Below are 16,252 nucleotides of genomic sequence, written 5' to 3' on the forward strand. Positions count from 1 at the left end.
GAAACACATAAGCTAGGTTGAAGGTCCAAGGCGCTACTAGTGCATCCACTAGAGTCGCCTTGGGATCCCTGGATCTGGACCCGTAGCAAGGAACCTTGAAGTTCTGAAGAGACGACATCAGATCCATATCTGGAGTGCCCCCTAGTTGCGTCAACTGGGCAAAGATCTCCGGGTGGAGTTCCCACTCCCCCGGATGGAATGTCTGACGACTCAAATAATCCGCTTCCCAGTTTTCCACACCTGGAATGTGGATCGCAGATAGGTGGCAGGAGTGATTCTCCGCCCATTGTATTATTTTGGTCACTTCTTTCATCGCCAGGGAACTCCTTGTTCCCCCCTGATGATTGAGATACGCAGCAGTCGTCATGTTGTCTGATTGGAATCTTATGAATCTGGCCTTTGCTAGCTGAGGCCAAGCCTGGAGAGCATTGAATATCGCTCTGAGTTCCAGAATGTTTATCGGGAGAAGAGGCTCTTCCCGAGACCACAGTCCCTGAGCTTTCAGGGATTCCCAGACCGAGCCCCAGCCCATTAGACTGGCGTCGCTCGTGACGATGACCCACTCTGGACTGCGGAAGCTCATTCCCTGGGATAGGTGATCCTGGGTTAGCCACCAACGGAGTGAGTCTCTGATCTTCTGATCTACTTGAATCACTGAAGACAAGTCTGTATAATCCCCATTCCACTGTTTCAACATGCACAGTTGTAATGGTCTTAGATGAATTTGCGCAAAAGGAACTATGTCCATTGCTGCAACCATCAATCCTACTACTTCCATGCACTGAGCTAGGGAAGGAAGAGGAATAGAATGAAGAACTTGACAAGCGTTTAGAAGTTTTGACTTTCTGACATCTGTCAAGAAAATCCTCATTTCTAAGGAATCTATTATTGTTCCCAGGAAGGGAACTCTTGTCGACGGAGACAGGGAACTTTTTTCTATGTTCACCTTCCATCCGTGAGATATGAGAAAGGCCAGAACGATGTCTGAATGAGCCTTTGCCTTTGAAAGAGACGACGCTTGTACTAGAATGTCGTCCAAGTACGGTACTACTGCAATGCCCCTTGGTCTTAGAACCGCTAGAAGGGATCCGAGTACCTTTGTGTAAATCCTTGGAGCAGTGGCTAACCCGAATGGGAGGGCCACAAACTGGTAATGTTTGTCCAGAAAGGCGAACCTTAGGAACTGATGATGTTCCTTGTGGATAGGGATATGTAGATACGCATCCTTTAGATCCACGGTAGTCATAAATTGACCTTCCTGAATTGTGGGTAGAATCGTTCGAATGGTTTCCATCTTGAACAATGGTACTCTGAGAAATTTGTTTAGGATCTTTAAATCCAGGATTGGTCTGAAAGTTCCCTCTTTTTTGGGAACCACAAACAGATTTGAGTAAAATCCCATTCCTTGTTCCGCCGTTGGAACTGGGTGTATCACTCCCATCTTTAACAGGTCTTCTACACAATGTAAGAATGCCTGTCTCTTTATTTGGTTTGAGGATAAGTGAGACATGTGGAACCTTCCCCTTGGGGGTAGTTCCTTGAATTCCAGAAGATAACCCTGAGAAACTATTTCTAGCGTCCAGGGATCCTGAACATCTCTTGCCCAAGCCTGAGCAAAGAGAGAGAGTCTGCCCCCCACTAGATCCGGTCCCGGATCGGGGGCTACTCCATTTTGTTTTGTTAGCAGCGGCAGGCTTCTTGGCCTGCTTACCCTTGTTCCAGCCTTGCATCGGTTTCCAGGCTGGTTTGGTCTGTGAGGAATTACCCTCTTGTTTAGAGGATGCAGAATTAGAGCCCGGTCCGTTCCTGAAATTACGAAAGGAACGAAAATAAGACTTATTCTTGGCTTTGAAAGGCCTATCTTGTGGGAGGGCGTGGCCCTTTCCCCCAGTGATGTCTGAGATAATCTCTTTCAATTCTGGCCCGAAGAGAGTTTTACCCTTGAAGGGGATATTAAGCAATTTTGTCTTGGATGATACATCCGCTGACCAAGACTTTAGCCAAAGCACTCTACGCGCCACAATTGCAAACCCTGAATTTTTCGCAGCTAATCTAGCTATTTGCAAAGCGGCATCTAAAATAAAAGAGTTAGCCAACTTAAGTGCGTGAACTCTGTCCATAACCTCCTCATATGGAGTCTCTCTACTGAGCGACTTTTCTAGTTCCTCGAACCAGAACCACGCTGCTGTAGTGACAGGAACAATGCACGAAATGGTTTGAAGAAGGTAACCTTGCTGTATAAAAATCTTTTTAAGCAAACCCTCCAATTTTTTATCCATAGGATCTTTGAAAGCACAATTATCCTCGATAGGAATAGTAGTGCGCTTGTTTAGAGTAGAAACTGCCCCCTCGACCTTAGGGACTGTCTGCCATAAGTCCTTTCTGGGGTCGACCATAGGAAATAATTTCTTAAATATAGGAGGGGGAACAAAAGGTATGCCGGGCTTCTCCCATTCCTTATTCACTATGTCCGCCACCCGCTTGGGTATAGGAAAAGAGTCGGGGTGCACCGGAACCTCTAGGAACTTGTCCATCTTGCATAATTTTTCTGGAATGACCAGGTTGTAACAATCATCCAGGGTAGATAATACCTCCTTAAGCAGTGCGCGGAGATGTTCTAATTTAAATTTAAATGTCACAACATCAGGTTCAGCCTGTTGGGAAATTTTTCCTGAATCTGAAATTTCCCCGTCTGACAAAAACCTCCCTCATGGCCCCTTCAGATTGGTGTGAGGGTATGACAGAACAATTATCATCAGCGCCTTCCTGCTCTTCAGTGTTTAAAACAGAGCAATCGCGCTTTCTCTGATATGCAGGCATTTTGGATAAAATATTTGCTATGGAGTTATCCATTACAGCCGTCAATTGTTGCATGGTAATAAGCATTGGCGCGCTAGAAGTACTCCTGCGTGGGCAAAACTGGTGTAGACACAGAAGGAGATGATGTAGAACCATGTCTACTCCCTTCATCTGATGAATCATCTTGGGCAACTTCATTATCTGTGACAGTACTGTCCTTACTTTGTTTGGACGCCTTAGCACAATTATCACATAATTTAGAAGGGGGAGACACATTGACTTTCATGCATATAGAACATAGCTTATCTGAAGGCACAGACATGTTAAACAGGCTTAAACTTGTCAGCAAAACACAAAAAACGTTTTAAATAAAAATCGTTACTGTCTCTTTAAATTTTAAACAGAGCACACTTTATTACTGAATATGTGAAAAAATATTAAGGAATTGTTCAAAATTTACCAAATTTTCACCACAGTGTCTTAAAGCATTAAAAGTATTGCACACCAATTTTCAGAGCTTTAACCCTTAAAATAACGAAAACGGAGCCGGTTACAGTTTTAACCCCTCTACAGTCCCAGCTACAGCCTCTGCTGCGACTCTACCAAACCCAGAGGGGAATACGATACCAAATGACGCCTTCTAGGAACTTTTCCAACTATTTTCAGGTCCTCACACATGCATCTGCATGTCTTGCTCTCAAAAACAACTGCGCAGTAATGGCGCGAAAATGAGGCTCAGCCTACAACTGGGAAGGCCCTTCCTGACTGGAAAAGGTGTCTAACATAGTGCCTGACGTTAAAAAACGTTCCCCAAGTTTATAAATGTGAAATACCAGCATAAACATGTATAAAATGCCCAAATAAAGCAATCGATTTTGCCCATAAAAAGTGTCAACCAGTTTTATAGCATGACAGCCTTCCAGCATTACACAGTCTTGTTAGAAATGTGGCTAGTCATACCTTAAGCAGAAAGGTCTGCTAACTGTTTCCCCCAACTGAAGTTACTTCATCTCAACAGTCCTATGTGGAAACAGCAAAGGATTTTAGTTACTGTCTGCTAAAATCATCTTCCTCTCACAAACAGAATTCTTCATCTCTTTCTGTTTCAGAGTAAATAGTACATACCAGCACTATTTTAAAATAACAAACTCTTGATAGTAGAATAAAAAACTACAACTAAACACCACATACTCTTAACCATCTCCGTGGAGATGTTGCCTGTGCAACGGCAAAGAGAATGACTGGGGTGGGCGGAGCCTAGAAGGGACTATGTGGCCAGCTTTGCTGGGACTCTTTGCCATTTCCTGTTGGGGAAGAGATATTCCCACAAGTAAGGATGACGTCGTGGACCGGACACACCAATGTTGAAGAAATTTAGTTTTTTTTCCTATTGATACTGTTATGAAAAAAATGAAAGAGCATACCTCTACCAATCATGGTGGAGCAACCACATACTGCATACAAAGGCCAAGAATCTAATACATTTTCTTTTTAAAGTGATAATAAACAATCTCATAAGAAAATGCATATTTTAAAACTATGCAATAAGGACATAGCGCTAACGTGAATCTAATAAAACACATTTTTTTACCTTTAAATGAGCCTCAATCTCCTGCCGGCCAACCCCTAGCAAAGTGTGTGGTGCAGCCTATGCAAATTGTACTGCACATCAGATATACAGTGTTGGTATTAAACAGTAGCATTTGCTTTGACTGCAAATGAACACTGAGGCGGCTGACAGGAGCTTGCTGATTTAAAGGCCATTATAGTAAAAAAAAAACATAATTTATGCTTACCTGATAAATTCCTTTCTCCTGTAGTGTAGTCAGTCCACGGGTCATCCATTACTTATGGAATATATCTCTTCCTAACAGGAAACTGCAAGAGAATTACCCAGCAGAGCTGCTATATAGCTCCTCCCCTCACCTATCATACTCAGTCATTCGACCAAAGCAGACGAGAAAGGAGGAACCATAGGGTACAGTGGTGACTGGAGTTTAATTAAAATTTAGACCTGCCGTAAAAACAGGGCGGGCCGTGGACTGACTACACTACAGGAGAAAGGAATTTATCAGGTAAGCATAAATTATGTTTTCTCCTGTTAAGTGTAGTCAGTCCACGGGTCATCCATTACTTATGGAATACCAATACCAAAGCTAAAGTACACGGATGAAGGGAGGGACAAGGCAGGAACATTAAACAGAAGGAACCACTGCCTGAAGTACCTTTCTCCCAAAAAATAGCCTCCGACGAAGCAAAAGTGTCAAATTTGTAAAATTTTGAAAAAGTGTGAAGCGAAGACCAAGTCGCAGCCTTCCAAATCTGTTCAACAGAGGCCTCATTTTTAAAGGCCCAGGTGGAAGCCACAGCTCTAGTAGAATGAGCTGTAATTCTTTCAGGAGGCTGCTGTCCAGCAGTCTCATAGGCTAAGCGTATTATGCTACGAAGCCAAAAAGAGAGAGAGGTAGCCGAAGCCTTTTGACCTCTCCTCTGTCCAGAGTAAACGACAAACAGGGAAGAAGTTTGACGAAAATCCTTAGTTGCCTGCAAATAGAATTTCAGGGCACGGACTACGTCCAGATTATGCAAAAGTCGTTCCTTCTTTGAAGAAGGGTTAGGACACAGAGATGGAACAACAATCTCTTGATTGATATTCCTGTTAGTAACTACCTTAGGTAAGAACCCAGGTTTAGTACGCAGGACTACCTTGTCTGAATGAAAAATCAGATAAGGAGAATCACAATGTAAGGCAGATAACTCAGAGACTCTTCGAGCCGAGGAAATAGCCATCAAAAACAGAACTTTCCAAGATAACAGCTTGATATCAATGGAATGAAGGGGTTCAAATGGAAAGCCTTGAAGAACATTAAGAACTAAGTTTAAGCTCCACGGCGGAGCAACAGACTTAAACACAGGCTTAATCCTAGTTAAAGCCTGACAGAAAGCCTGAACGTCTGGAACTTCAGCCAGACGTTTGTGTAGAAGAATAGACAGAGCAGAAATCTGTCCCTTTAACGAACTAGTAGATAAGCCCTTTTCTAAACCCTCTTGTAGAAAGGACAATATCCTAGGAATCCTAACCTTACTCCATGAGTAACTCTTGGATTCGCACCAATGTAAATATTTACGCCATATCTTATGGTAAATTTTTCTGGTAACAGGCTTCCTAGCCTGTATTAAGGTATCAATAACCGACTCTGAGAAGCCACGCTTTGATAGAATCAAGCGTTCAATCTCCATGCAGTCAGCCTCAGAGAAATTAGATTTGGATGTTTGAAAGGACCCTGAATTAGAAGGTCCTGTCTCAGAGGCAGAGACCACGGTGGACAGGACGACATGTCCACTAGGTCTGCATACCAGGTCCTGCGTGGCCACGCAGGCGCTATCAGAATCACCAAAGCTCTCTCCTGTTTGATCTTGGCAATCAAACGAGGAAGCATCGGGAATGGTGGAAACACATAAGCCATGTTGAAGACCCAAGGGGCTGTCAGAGCATCTATCAGCACCGCTCCCGGGTCCCTGGACCTGGATCCGTAACAAGGAAGCTTGGCGTTCTGACGAGACGCCATGAGATCCAGATCTGGTTTGCCCCAACGACGAATCAGTTGAGCAAAGACCTCCGGATGAAGCTCCCACTCCCCCGGATGAAAAGTCTGGTGACTTAGAAAATCCGCCTCCCAGTTCTCCACGCCTGGGATGTAGATCGCTGACAGGTGGCAAGAGTGAGACTCTGCCCAGCGAATTATCTTTGAGACTTTCAACATCGCTAGGGAACTTCTGGTTCCCCCTTGATGGTTGATGTAAGCCACAGTCGTGATGTTGTCCGACTGAAATCTGATGAACCTCAGAGTTGCTAACTGAGGCCAAGCTAGGAGAGCATTGAATATTGCTCTTAACTCCAGAATATTTATTGGGAGGAGTTTCTCCTCCTGAGTCCATAATCCCTGAGCTTTCAGGGAATTCCAGACTGCTCCCCAGCCTAGAAGGCTGGCGTCTGTTGTTACAATCGTCCAATCTGGCCTGCGAAAGGTCATCCCCTTGGACAGATGTGGCCGAGAAAGCCACCATAGAAGAGAATCTCTGGTCTCTTGATCCAGATTTAGTAGGGGGGACAAATCTGAGTAATCCCCGTTCCACTGACTTAGCATGCACAATTGCAGGCGCGCAAATGGTACTATGTCCATTGCCGCTACCATTAAGCCGATTACTTCCATGCACTGAGCTACTGACGGGTGTGGAATGGAGTGAAGGACACAGCAAGCATTTAGAAGTTTTAATAACCTGGCCTACACTGTCACAGGACTGCTGTGCCTGATTACCTCCCTCAAAATGGATTTTGAAGACCCCTGAGCTCTCTAGAGACGATCTGGATCATGGAGGATGAAGTAGACAGATTGTGACTGAATTTTTACTGCGCAAAAAAACGCTAAAATAGGCCCCTCCCACTCATATTACAACAGTGGGGAAGCTCAGAAACTGTTTCTATGCAGAAAACAAAAATGGCCATGTGGTAAAAATCATGCCCTAATAAGTTTTATCACCAAGTACCTCACAAAAACGATTAACAAGCCAGTAAACGTTTTAAACATACATTTGAAAGTTATGTATTATTATAATAAGCCTGCTACCAGTCGTTTTTACTGCAGTTAAGGCTCATACATTATTTCAGTATTAACAGTATTTTCAGAGTCAATTCCATTCCTTAGAAAAATACATTCAGTGTACACACACACACACATCAGCCTGATACCAGTCGCTATCACTGCATTTAAGGCTGAACTTACTTTACAGCAGTATTTTCTCAGTCAATTCCATTCCTCAGAAAATAAATTACTGCACATACCTCATTTGTTGCAGGGGAGCCCTGCATGCTATTCCCCTTCTCTGAAGTTACCTCACTCCTCAGATGAGAAACAGCCAGTGGATCTTAGTTACGTCTGCTAAGACCATAGAAAAAAACCCTGGCAGATTCTTCTTCTAATGCTGCCTGAGAATAAACAGCACACTCCGGTGCCATTTAAAAATAAACTTTTGATTGTAGAAATAAACTAAGTTTAAAAAAAAAAAAAAAAAAACACCACAGATCTCTCACAGCTTCCTTTTTAGTTAGGCTGCAAGAGAATGACTGAGTATGATAGGTGAGGGGAGGAGCTATATAGCAGCTCTGCTGGGTAATTCTCTTGCAGTTTCCTGTTAGGAAGAGATATATTCCATAAGTAATGGATGACCCGTGGACTGACTACACTTAACAGGAGAAATATAATTTTATCACTAGCAACCCACATACAATAAAAAAAAAAAAAGCATGGGCGCTACAGAGAATGTCTGGCCCCGAACAAAAGTGTCCGGTGACCCAATCAGTAGTGATAGTCCCACAATGCAGCTGCAAGATTGCACATATTATATATATTGGGGGTTTTTCAGCAGACCAAGCAGATTCACATTATGCTATTATTTTATGCATAAATCATGGCACATGAGAACTCGGCAACAAAATGTGTAAAAAAAAAAAAAAAAAACTATTTTATATTTTAATTAAAATTTTAACAAAGTTGGAAAAAATTGTGATATCCACATGTAAAAAAGTCCCTTTCGAAATATGTATATAACTTTGATGTTCACGAAGGGGTTCCAATGAGTCTCTATACATTTATACAAGCCACAATTACTACAGTGATTACCTGACTATCAAAGTATCTGATGAATCGCATGTACGCATGCGCGAAACACGTCAGGAAATCCTGTGTATGACCTCTGCATTGTTACAAGGCACAGCCTAATATACATCGCTACAAAGTACGCCATAAGTCTCAGCATTTCCTTTTTTGGATATTTACTATAAAAACCTTTATACTGGCTTTATTTTAAAGAGGGTCTCCTTGGTGTTAAAACAAGAGGCTAGGGGGTATTTAGGCCTTTTTAATGACCTTTTATAAGTGCCTACAGATCCCCAGCCTGCAAATAACGTGGGGACATGTGGGGTTTTTTTACTTTAATTTTATAAATGTATGCTTAAACATTATACCCACAAGACAGGAGATTGCCTCTTGGTCTTTAAGGGGCTTCTAGGACTTACGGGAGTTGAGATTGAGGGGTTTAAATACTTAACCCACTTCATCCAGCTCACTTATGTTCTAAGCAGCTGCCTGCCACTTCCTGGTTTCCAAGGCTTGGTTATGTCCCCCACATCCTGGTCCACTTGGCCACCAGGAATTTGGGAATAAGTGTGGGGTGACATGCAACTATCACTGCTGATTAGGTCACCAGCAGGTTCCACTTGGGTCCATCAATCCTCTGTGGCTCCTGAGCAGTATTTTAACTGTGTGCTTAAAACCTTTGTAGGGTTTAAATACAAAATTACAGGGTCACTAGCGATACATTTACATGCTGTAACGAGCATGTCATTTTTCCACTATCTTAAAAAAAAAAAAAAGTACAGTAACGCTTTCACAAATTGTTAACAGCACTAAGATTCACATTAGTATTACACGCTTGTTGGATAATTTAAAATATGCATTTTGTTATTAAAATGTTTACTAGCACTTTAAGTAACATATTGCAAATAAGGCATCTAATTTAAAGGGGTTTTAAAGTCATTGTCAATCCTAGTGTTTGTGAAACCATTGACCATTGGAACAAATAAAGGGGACTTTCAGTCATGAAGTAAAAAAACTAATTATGCTTACCTGATAATTTCCTTTTCTTCTGAAGGGAAGAGCCCACAGCTGCATTCATTACTTTTGGGAAATACAGAACCTGGCCACCAGGAGGAGGGAAAGACACCCCAGCCAAAGGCTCAAATACCTCCCCCACTTCCCTCATCCCCCAGTCATTCTGCCAAGGGAACAAGGAACAGTAGGAGAAATATCAAGGTGAAAAAAGGTGCCAAAAGAACAAAAACATACAGCTGCCTCATAGATAAAGCACGGACGGGAGCTCCCTTGAGAAAAAAATGAAATTATCAGGTAAGCATAATTTATGTTTTTCTTCTAAAAAGGGAAGAATCCACTGCTGCATTCATTACGTTTGGGAAAATAATACCCAAGCTAGAGGACACTGAATGCAGCAACGGGTGGGTACAAAAGGCAGCCCCTTCGAAAGGCACCAGAGCCTGATACTCGACACCCTAAAAAATATAGACGACACGGGTGAAAACCCAAAGCCCAGTTAACTGTACATTAGTTACACCGCCGGCAAAGCCGAACTAAACCAACTAAAGCCCAAAACGACCTCTGAGGAGTCAGCAGATCACGACTCCCATGAAGGTACCCGGCCAAGACAAAGACCGATATCTGCCCCCAAAACAGGAGCACAGATTCTCACGAAAGATCCAAAGGATCATTCCACTCTGTAGAACATAGAACAACCCATGGTTGTCATACAATAGCAACGCCCAGGGAGATGAACACCCGAGAAACACAAGGACCGGAGAAAAAGAGATGCATACGCAGGGAAACATGTCCTAAAAAGGACTCAAGGAACACCCTCACATCCCTAACCCTGTATCATACCCAAAGGTACTCAAGGAAAACCATGAGCTCCCCGTTGCCTCATATTAGATCTAGATCCGCAAGTTAGACAGCAGAGACAACAGAAAAAGGATAACTATCCCAGCAGCTAGGAAAGAGTTCTCAAAAAAGAACACCAACCGTCTGAACAGGAACTCCCAATGACCAGCTTCCAGGTAGAAAGCCGACTCACCGTTGCTAAATACAAACACCGAAAAGGGTTTAAAATCTTGCAAACACCCAGTCAAAGTGCAATTAGCTGTGGCTGGATACACCCTCAAAGTGCAATAGCTGAAGCTGGATTCAACTGCAAAGCTTCCAAGGGCTCACAGCCCTCCGAATATCGACCTCCAAGGAACGTCCCCTCCCAGCACCAAACGTCAGTGGAAAAGGAGGAGGACATCCAAGACGTCCCACAAAGGAGAGAAAACTGTCAACCCGTATAGAGTAACCGACCACAATCTACCCTCTAGGATAATGGTCCTAGCCCAAAGGCTAGTCAAAACCAAAGATAAGAGTCCTAGACTTCCGGAAGAGAAAGGAAGGATCAATGTAGGAACAATGGCCCCCGGTTAGACCGCAGACCATTACTACAAACGGTATGTTACCATGAGTCAGCTGTCTCCTCTAAAAACAAGGAACACTTCCCAAGGGAAGAAGGCCCTCAGATCCTCAGCATCTATAGATCAGAATCCAACATACAGCAGGAGTCCCATAGGGATCAAACCCTCAGCCTCCCGCTGCAGGAATGGAGGAACCAGACACTACATCACAACTCTCCTTCCAGGATTCCGGTACACAAGAAGGGAAAAACCCTCACAAGACAAGAAAACAAGGACCCACAGGTCACTCCAAATACCAAGTTAAACCCACCTTAAAATAGAGGAGATACCCCACGGCCATATCCCAACCCAGGAGGGATACCTGGAGTCAACAGGAACAGCGTAAATGCGCCAGAAGACCAGTAGGGAACCATCAAGAGGACCTAAAGCCTAAGCCACAAAACCATAGGCATCTCTCACAGAGCCCCAGCCTCTACGGAGAGAGGCCCGCGGGACCACAAACATCTAGTGTGATATCGACCCGTCCATCCAAGGAGAGACACGGACCCAGGTCAGGGTCCTCAAAAAAGGAATCAATCGAAAATCCAACTTCCAGAGGAACCCTAAGCTGCCTCCTACAAGGAGGAACGTACCTTTAAAGTCCGTAGACTTGGCGATCTAGCAATAGCCTCAAACAACAGTCACAAAGGACTTCCTTAAAGGTCTAAGATTCAGCACCCAGGACACCTGGATCTCAAAGAAATCTCGTAGGCAAGCGTTAATACGTGTACACACACACAGGCAGGGTAGCAACTAACACCCAAAGACGAATGAGAACCCTGTACCTTTCTCACCATATTTAAAGTAATTTAATGGTACTTATTTCATCGACCTCGGAGGAATGAAGGGCGGAGTCGGCCCAGTAGGGATTCAAACCTGTGACCTTGGAACCTTTAAACAGGCCTTCTTTTGTAGTTGGGGCATTTACCCAACTGAGCTACTTCCCGGTCCAAGAGAATCAAACTTAAAACAACGCCCACAAAGACCCTAACAGAGCATCGAGAAAAAATGGTCAACTATCCGACCCCAGAAGGGCGGCCCTCCGTAACCGACCTTGTCTTTTAATGACAAGCTCCAAGACTAGAGTTGCAACGAGGACGGAAAAACACCTGAACGTCAAGACCATGGTCAAACCAAGGGTAATGAGACAACAGTCAGAGATCCTTGAAGGGTCTACCTTCCAAAATCTTCTTTAAGCAGACAAATGCTGGAGCTTCTCAGCTCCCCACAGAAGGCAGGGAACCCCTGCACATCAACTCTTAGAGTAACACAACTCTGAGCAGAGAAAGAACATGCCCGCGCATCCAGACCATATGACCACTGAAGGCGGGAAGGAAGGAAACTCCGCCACCGCAATAAAATCCTTAAAGGCTAAGAGTCAGCGTCCGGAGGAACCTCGAGTGAAAATGTGAATCATTAACCACTCGGCATACCAGACCACATAGGTCACACACATATCCCAACTTCAAAAAATGGAAAAACGGTCCGGAGTCCCCAGGGACCTGAAGAACCATGATGATGTCTGCAAAAACCAACCTAGAGTGGCACTCATAACCCTCCATACGGAGGGGTTGTATTTAAACAACATGCCTCATACTTCGATAGGATCCGAACCCAAAGTCCATAGAAAAGGCCAAGAGACATTTCAGAATCCAGCAGGATTATCAGCACCACAAGGGTGACATGAACCCTGGTAACAGCCGAATAAGTATCCGACCAGTACCTGCCTGGCATATGGACACTCTAGAACTGCCCAAGGTCCAAGAAAATTTGTCCAGAAGGATCGATAAATGAACTAGAAAAAAATATAATTCTAATATTCAACAAGTGCGCAACCTCCCAGGAAGTGCCCATGTGACCTAAATCGCAACTATCGTTCCAGAGAAGAAAGTTCATAAAACGAAAATCTAACAGACATGAGCTTAAGAAAAAAACAAACACATCCATCCGGATAAAAATTAAAAGAAGGCAGCACCCATCGGGTGAACACCCAAGGTGAATGACGACGACAATGAGACCCTGTTTAACGGAACACAGGCAGTATCTTAAAAATACTTCACTTGGGAGTTATAAATGATTTAGCGCCATAGAAATGGCCATGCGGAACCGTGCCGTAACCTCTAGAGAAAACAAGCCAACCTCCGGAGAAAGAGTAAAGGCCATAGGGACACCTGCTTGCGTAGCCGGGAAATGGACTGGGGCACTTGCTTCACGGGTCATGGAAACCTTGGAGGCAGATGGCTCAACACACTCTAAGCTCCCTGCTTCAGGAGAAGAGAGCACTCTAGAACGGGAATCGAAACATAACTGATAGGCATTGATTACCCGGGCCATTTCATATTTATCACAAGACACAACCTCCGGATCGGAGGCATCCGTGTCGCGCATATCAGAATCCTCCATAATCTTGGGATTACAAAAATGAAAAAAAAACAACTGGCACCCTTTAACACCCCCAATGGCTGGGGCACAGTCAGCATACGGAAGTGAAAAACAAAGTAACCGCACCCGTCATGAGTTATACTGTGCCAGTCACGAAAAGGGCGTGCAATCTGGAAAGATTGTGTCACCAAAAGAAGGCCCTTATGTTCCATAAGGCCGTGAGCCTAAGTATAGCTACACAATTGCAGATAGAACCATAATACAAACATGATTAAAAGTCTGTTCAATAACCCCCCTCAGGAGATATTAACCCACGATTCCTTATCAAGATAAAAGGAGTCCCACTGGGACCCTACCTTGTTTAATTAACATTACATTCACATATCGAAATAAAATGAAACAATCTTACCGGAATCTACGCCATGGAACAGGAACATGGCCCTTCAAGTGTGACAGATAGTAGCCTCCCTTCTGACATGGACTTGAGTGAAGGTAGGTAGAGAACTCCCCCTGCATCTCCGGACTCTAACTTTCATCCATGCTCTCACTGAGAGGCTGACAGGATTACGTAAAATTCCAGTCCTATTGTGAAGAGTACTACTCTCCATGAGAGACTAACTCGAACTTCTGACACTTCTCTGCCAACCTCCTGTGACAAAAGGCAAAGAATGACTGGGGGATGAGGGAGAGGTATTTGAGCCTTTGGCTGGGTTGTCTTTGCCTCCTCCTGGTGACTAGGTTCTGTATTTCCCAAAAGTAATGAATGCAGCTGTGGACTCTTCCCTTTTAAGAAGAAAATACTTCATGCTGAAAGTTCCTTTATTTGTTTCAAGTGCTCGCCGCACTGAGCTGCTCAGGCAGCCCACGGCAGAAAGCTGTTTTGTTGAGAGGTGACGTTTTTACCCCTTAGCCAATAGCCGTGCAGGAAATCCGGCTTGGCGCCTGCTGGAATATACAGCTATTGCCTGAGCAGCTCAGTGCGGCGAATGCTTGAAAAAAATAAAGGAACTTTCTGCATGAAGTATTTTATACTTAATGACTGAATGTCCCCTTTATTTGTTCCAATAGTAAAGCCTAGCCTTTCACAAACGCTAGGATTGACAATCACTTTAAGAGATCAATTTGTTTTGAAGACAACAAACCAATAACAATAAACAGCACGTTACTGTTCCACTTATAAAATGTTAATGTATTAAAGTTATAGCATGAAATTATTCAAATAAAAACAGCTGCTTAGTTTTAGAATACACTTCCCAAACAGTTACTGCACACTGCCCACCCCCCAAAAAGGGATGGCAATTTTTAAATATAGAAGTACTTACAACAGAATCAGTATCTGCACACTCCCTGCAGGATGAAAATAATCCAGATATGAAAATAATGCCAATAAAGCAAGAGATCCATGTTGGGGAAAAAAAATCATAAGAGAGAACAATAGTTTAAGTATATGATGTATTTTAAAGGGACATGATACCCAAATGTTGAAGCACTTGAAAATGATGCAGCACAGCTGTAAAAAGTTAACAAAAAAAAAATATCACCTGAACATCACTATGTAAAAAAGGTAGCCTTTTCCCACTGTAAAGGGACTTTAAATCAGAATGCTAGTCCCGGGACCTGCAAGGGAGCAGGGATCATTTTATTTTCCTCCTCAGTTTAGGGCAGTTTACTATGAAATCTCACGAGATTTAAGTAAAATAGCATGAGATCACAGTAAAGCAAAGCATGGCCTCAGCACTGCTTTTCAAACTGCAGTTAGACAGTAGCTGAAGGATAATTGTTCACGGAGCACTTACTATTGTTTTCCTTTTTTACATAGTTTCAAGTGATTTAGCAAATAAGTATTAGGTCCCTTTAAAAGGTACCTAAAAACACACTAACATACATATAAACAGTTTTTCACACTAGACATTTAAGTTAAAACTCTAAGTTGATTTTGAAATTAATAGGCAGCGCTTTTTGTGCACAAGTCAACCAGTGAGCAACCTGTCCCTAGTGATGACACTTTCTATAGTGCTATTGGTTGTTGACAGTAACACTCCCCAAAAGCATGGAAAAGAAAAAGTTTTATTTGAGAACAACAACAACCTGTCTTCCAACTCCCACACCAAGAAATGTAAATTAAAATGCCTCCTTTACATTTAAAAATTAAACAAAAAACAAAACAAAACATGCTAACCCATTGTTAGTGAAAAAGCCTAGTTCATTTGTTTTGTATTAAAAGCACAGTAAAGTCTAAATTAAACTTTCATGATTCAGACAGAGCAGGTAATTTTAAACATTTTTGCAATTTACTTATATTATTTCATTTTCTTTGTTATCTAAGTATGTTTTGTTGTAGTTTATATGTAACTAGTCTCATAGGACCTCAGGAGTGTGCATGTGTCTATAAGCAATCTATGGCAACAGTGTTTGAAAATAGAATTTATATGTTATACAGAGCTACAAACACAGCTGCCTTAAAACACATGCATGCTCCTGAGGTCATTTGAGCCAACTTACATATTCAACAAAGGATACTAAGTGATCAAAGCAAATTAGATAGAAGAAGAAAACTAAAGTTGTTTGAAATTCAGATTAATTTTGACTTTACTGACGCTTTAAGGGGGTATGCACAAACATACTGAAGGTATTACAATATGTCAGTTCTCTCACAGGTTAAGAAATAGTTAAGCTAAAGTGAATCATGCAATGACTAAAATCTTACACTACAAAAGACAATGCCATTCTAGAATTCTAAAAGATTCAAAAATGACTCTAACTTTGATAGATGCTTACACAGATTCTGTATCCTTTTCCTTTTTTATTATTCCAGGTAAACCAAAAGTCTTACGTTTTCTTGGTTTCATCCCTTAAAAGAAAAACAACAAAATGTTCCAGTGTCACAAATAAAGTGCATTTATGTCGCTTAGAGGAAATTCATTTAAACAAGTGCCATCCACGAGTTTGGTAAACTTTTCT

At 42.7% G+C, this 16,252-nt stretch overlaps 1 protein-coding gene across 2 annotated transcripts in view; it reads right to left on the minus strand.

The window, feature by feature from the left end:
- The window catches only part of FCHO2 (FCH and mu domain containing endocytic adaptor 2), a 505,609-nt gene that overhangs the window by 273,877 nt on the left and 215,480 nt on the right, over window positions 1-16,252 (minus strand). For both annotated transcript variants that reach the window (XM_053701433.1, XM_053701434.1), the window contains exons 10-11: window positions 16,070-16,142; window positions 14,614-14,638 (exon numbers count right to left, since the gene is read on the minus strand). In XM_053701433.1, the coding sequence (XP_053557408.1) occupies window positions 14,614-14,638; window positions 16,070-16,142 (98 nt within the window). The remainder of the gene's footprint in view (window positions 1-14,613; window positions 14,639-16,069; window positions 16,143-16,252) is intronic.

This window comes from Bombina bombina, chromosome 2 (genome assembly GCF_027579735.1).
Source record: "Bombina bombina isolate aBomBom1 chromosome 2, aBomBom1.pri, whole genome shotgun sequence".
In the NCBI taxonomy this organism is placed as follows: domain Eukaryota; kingdom Metazoa; phylum Chordata; class Amphibia; order Anura; family Bombinatoridae; genus Bombina; species Bombina bombina.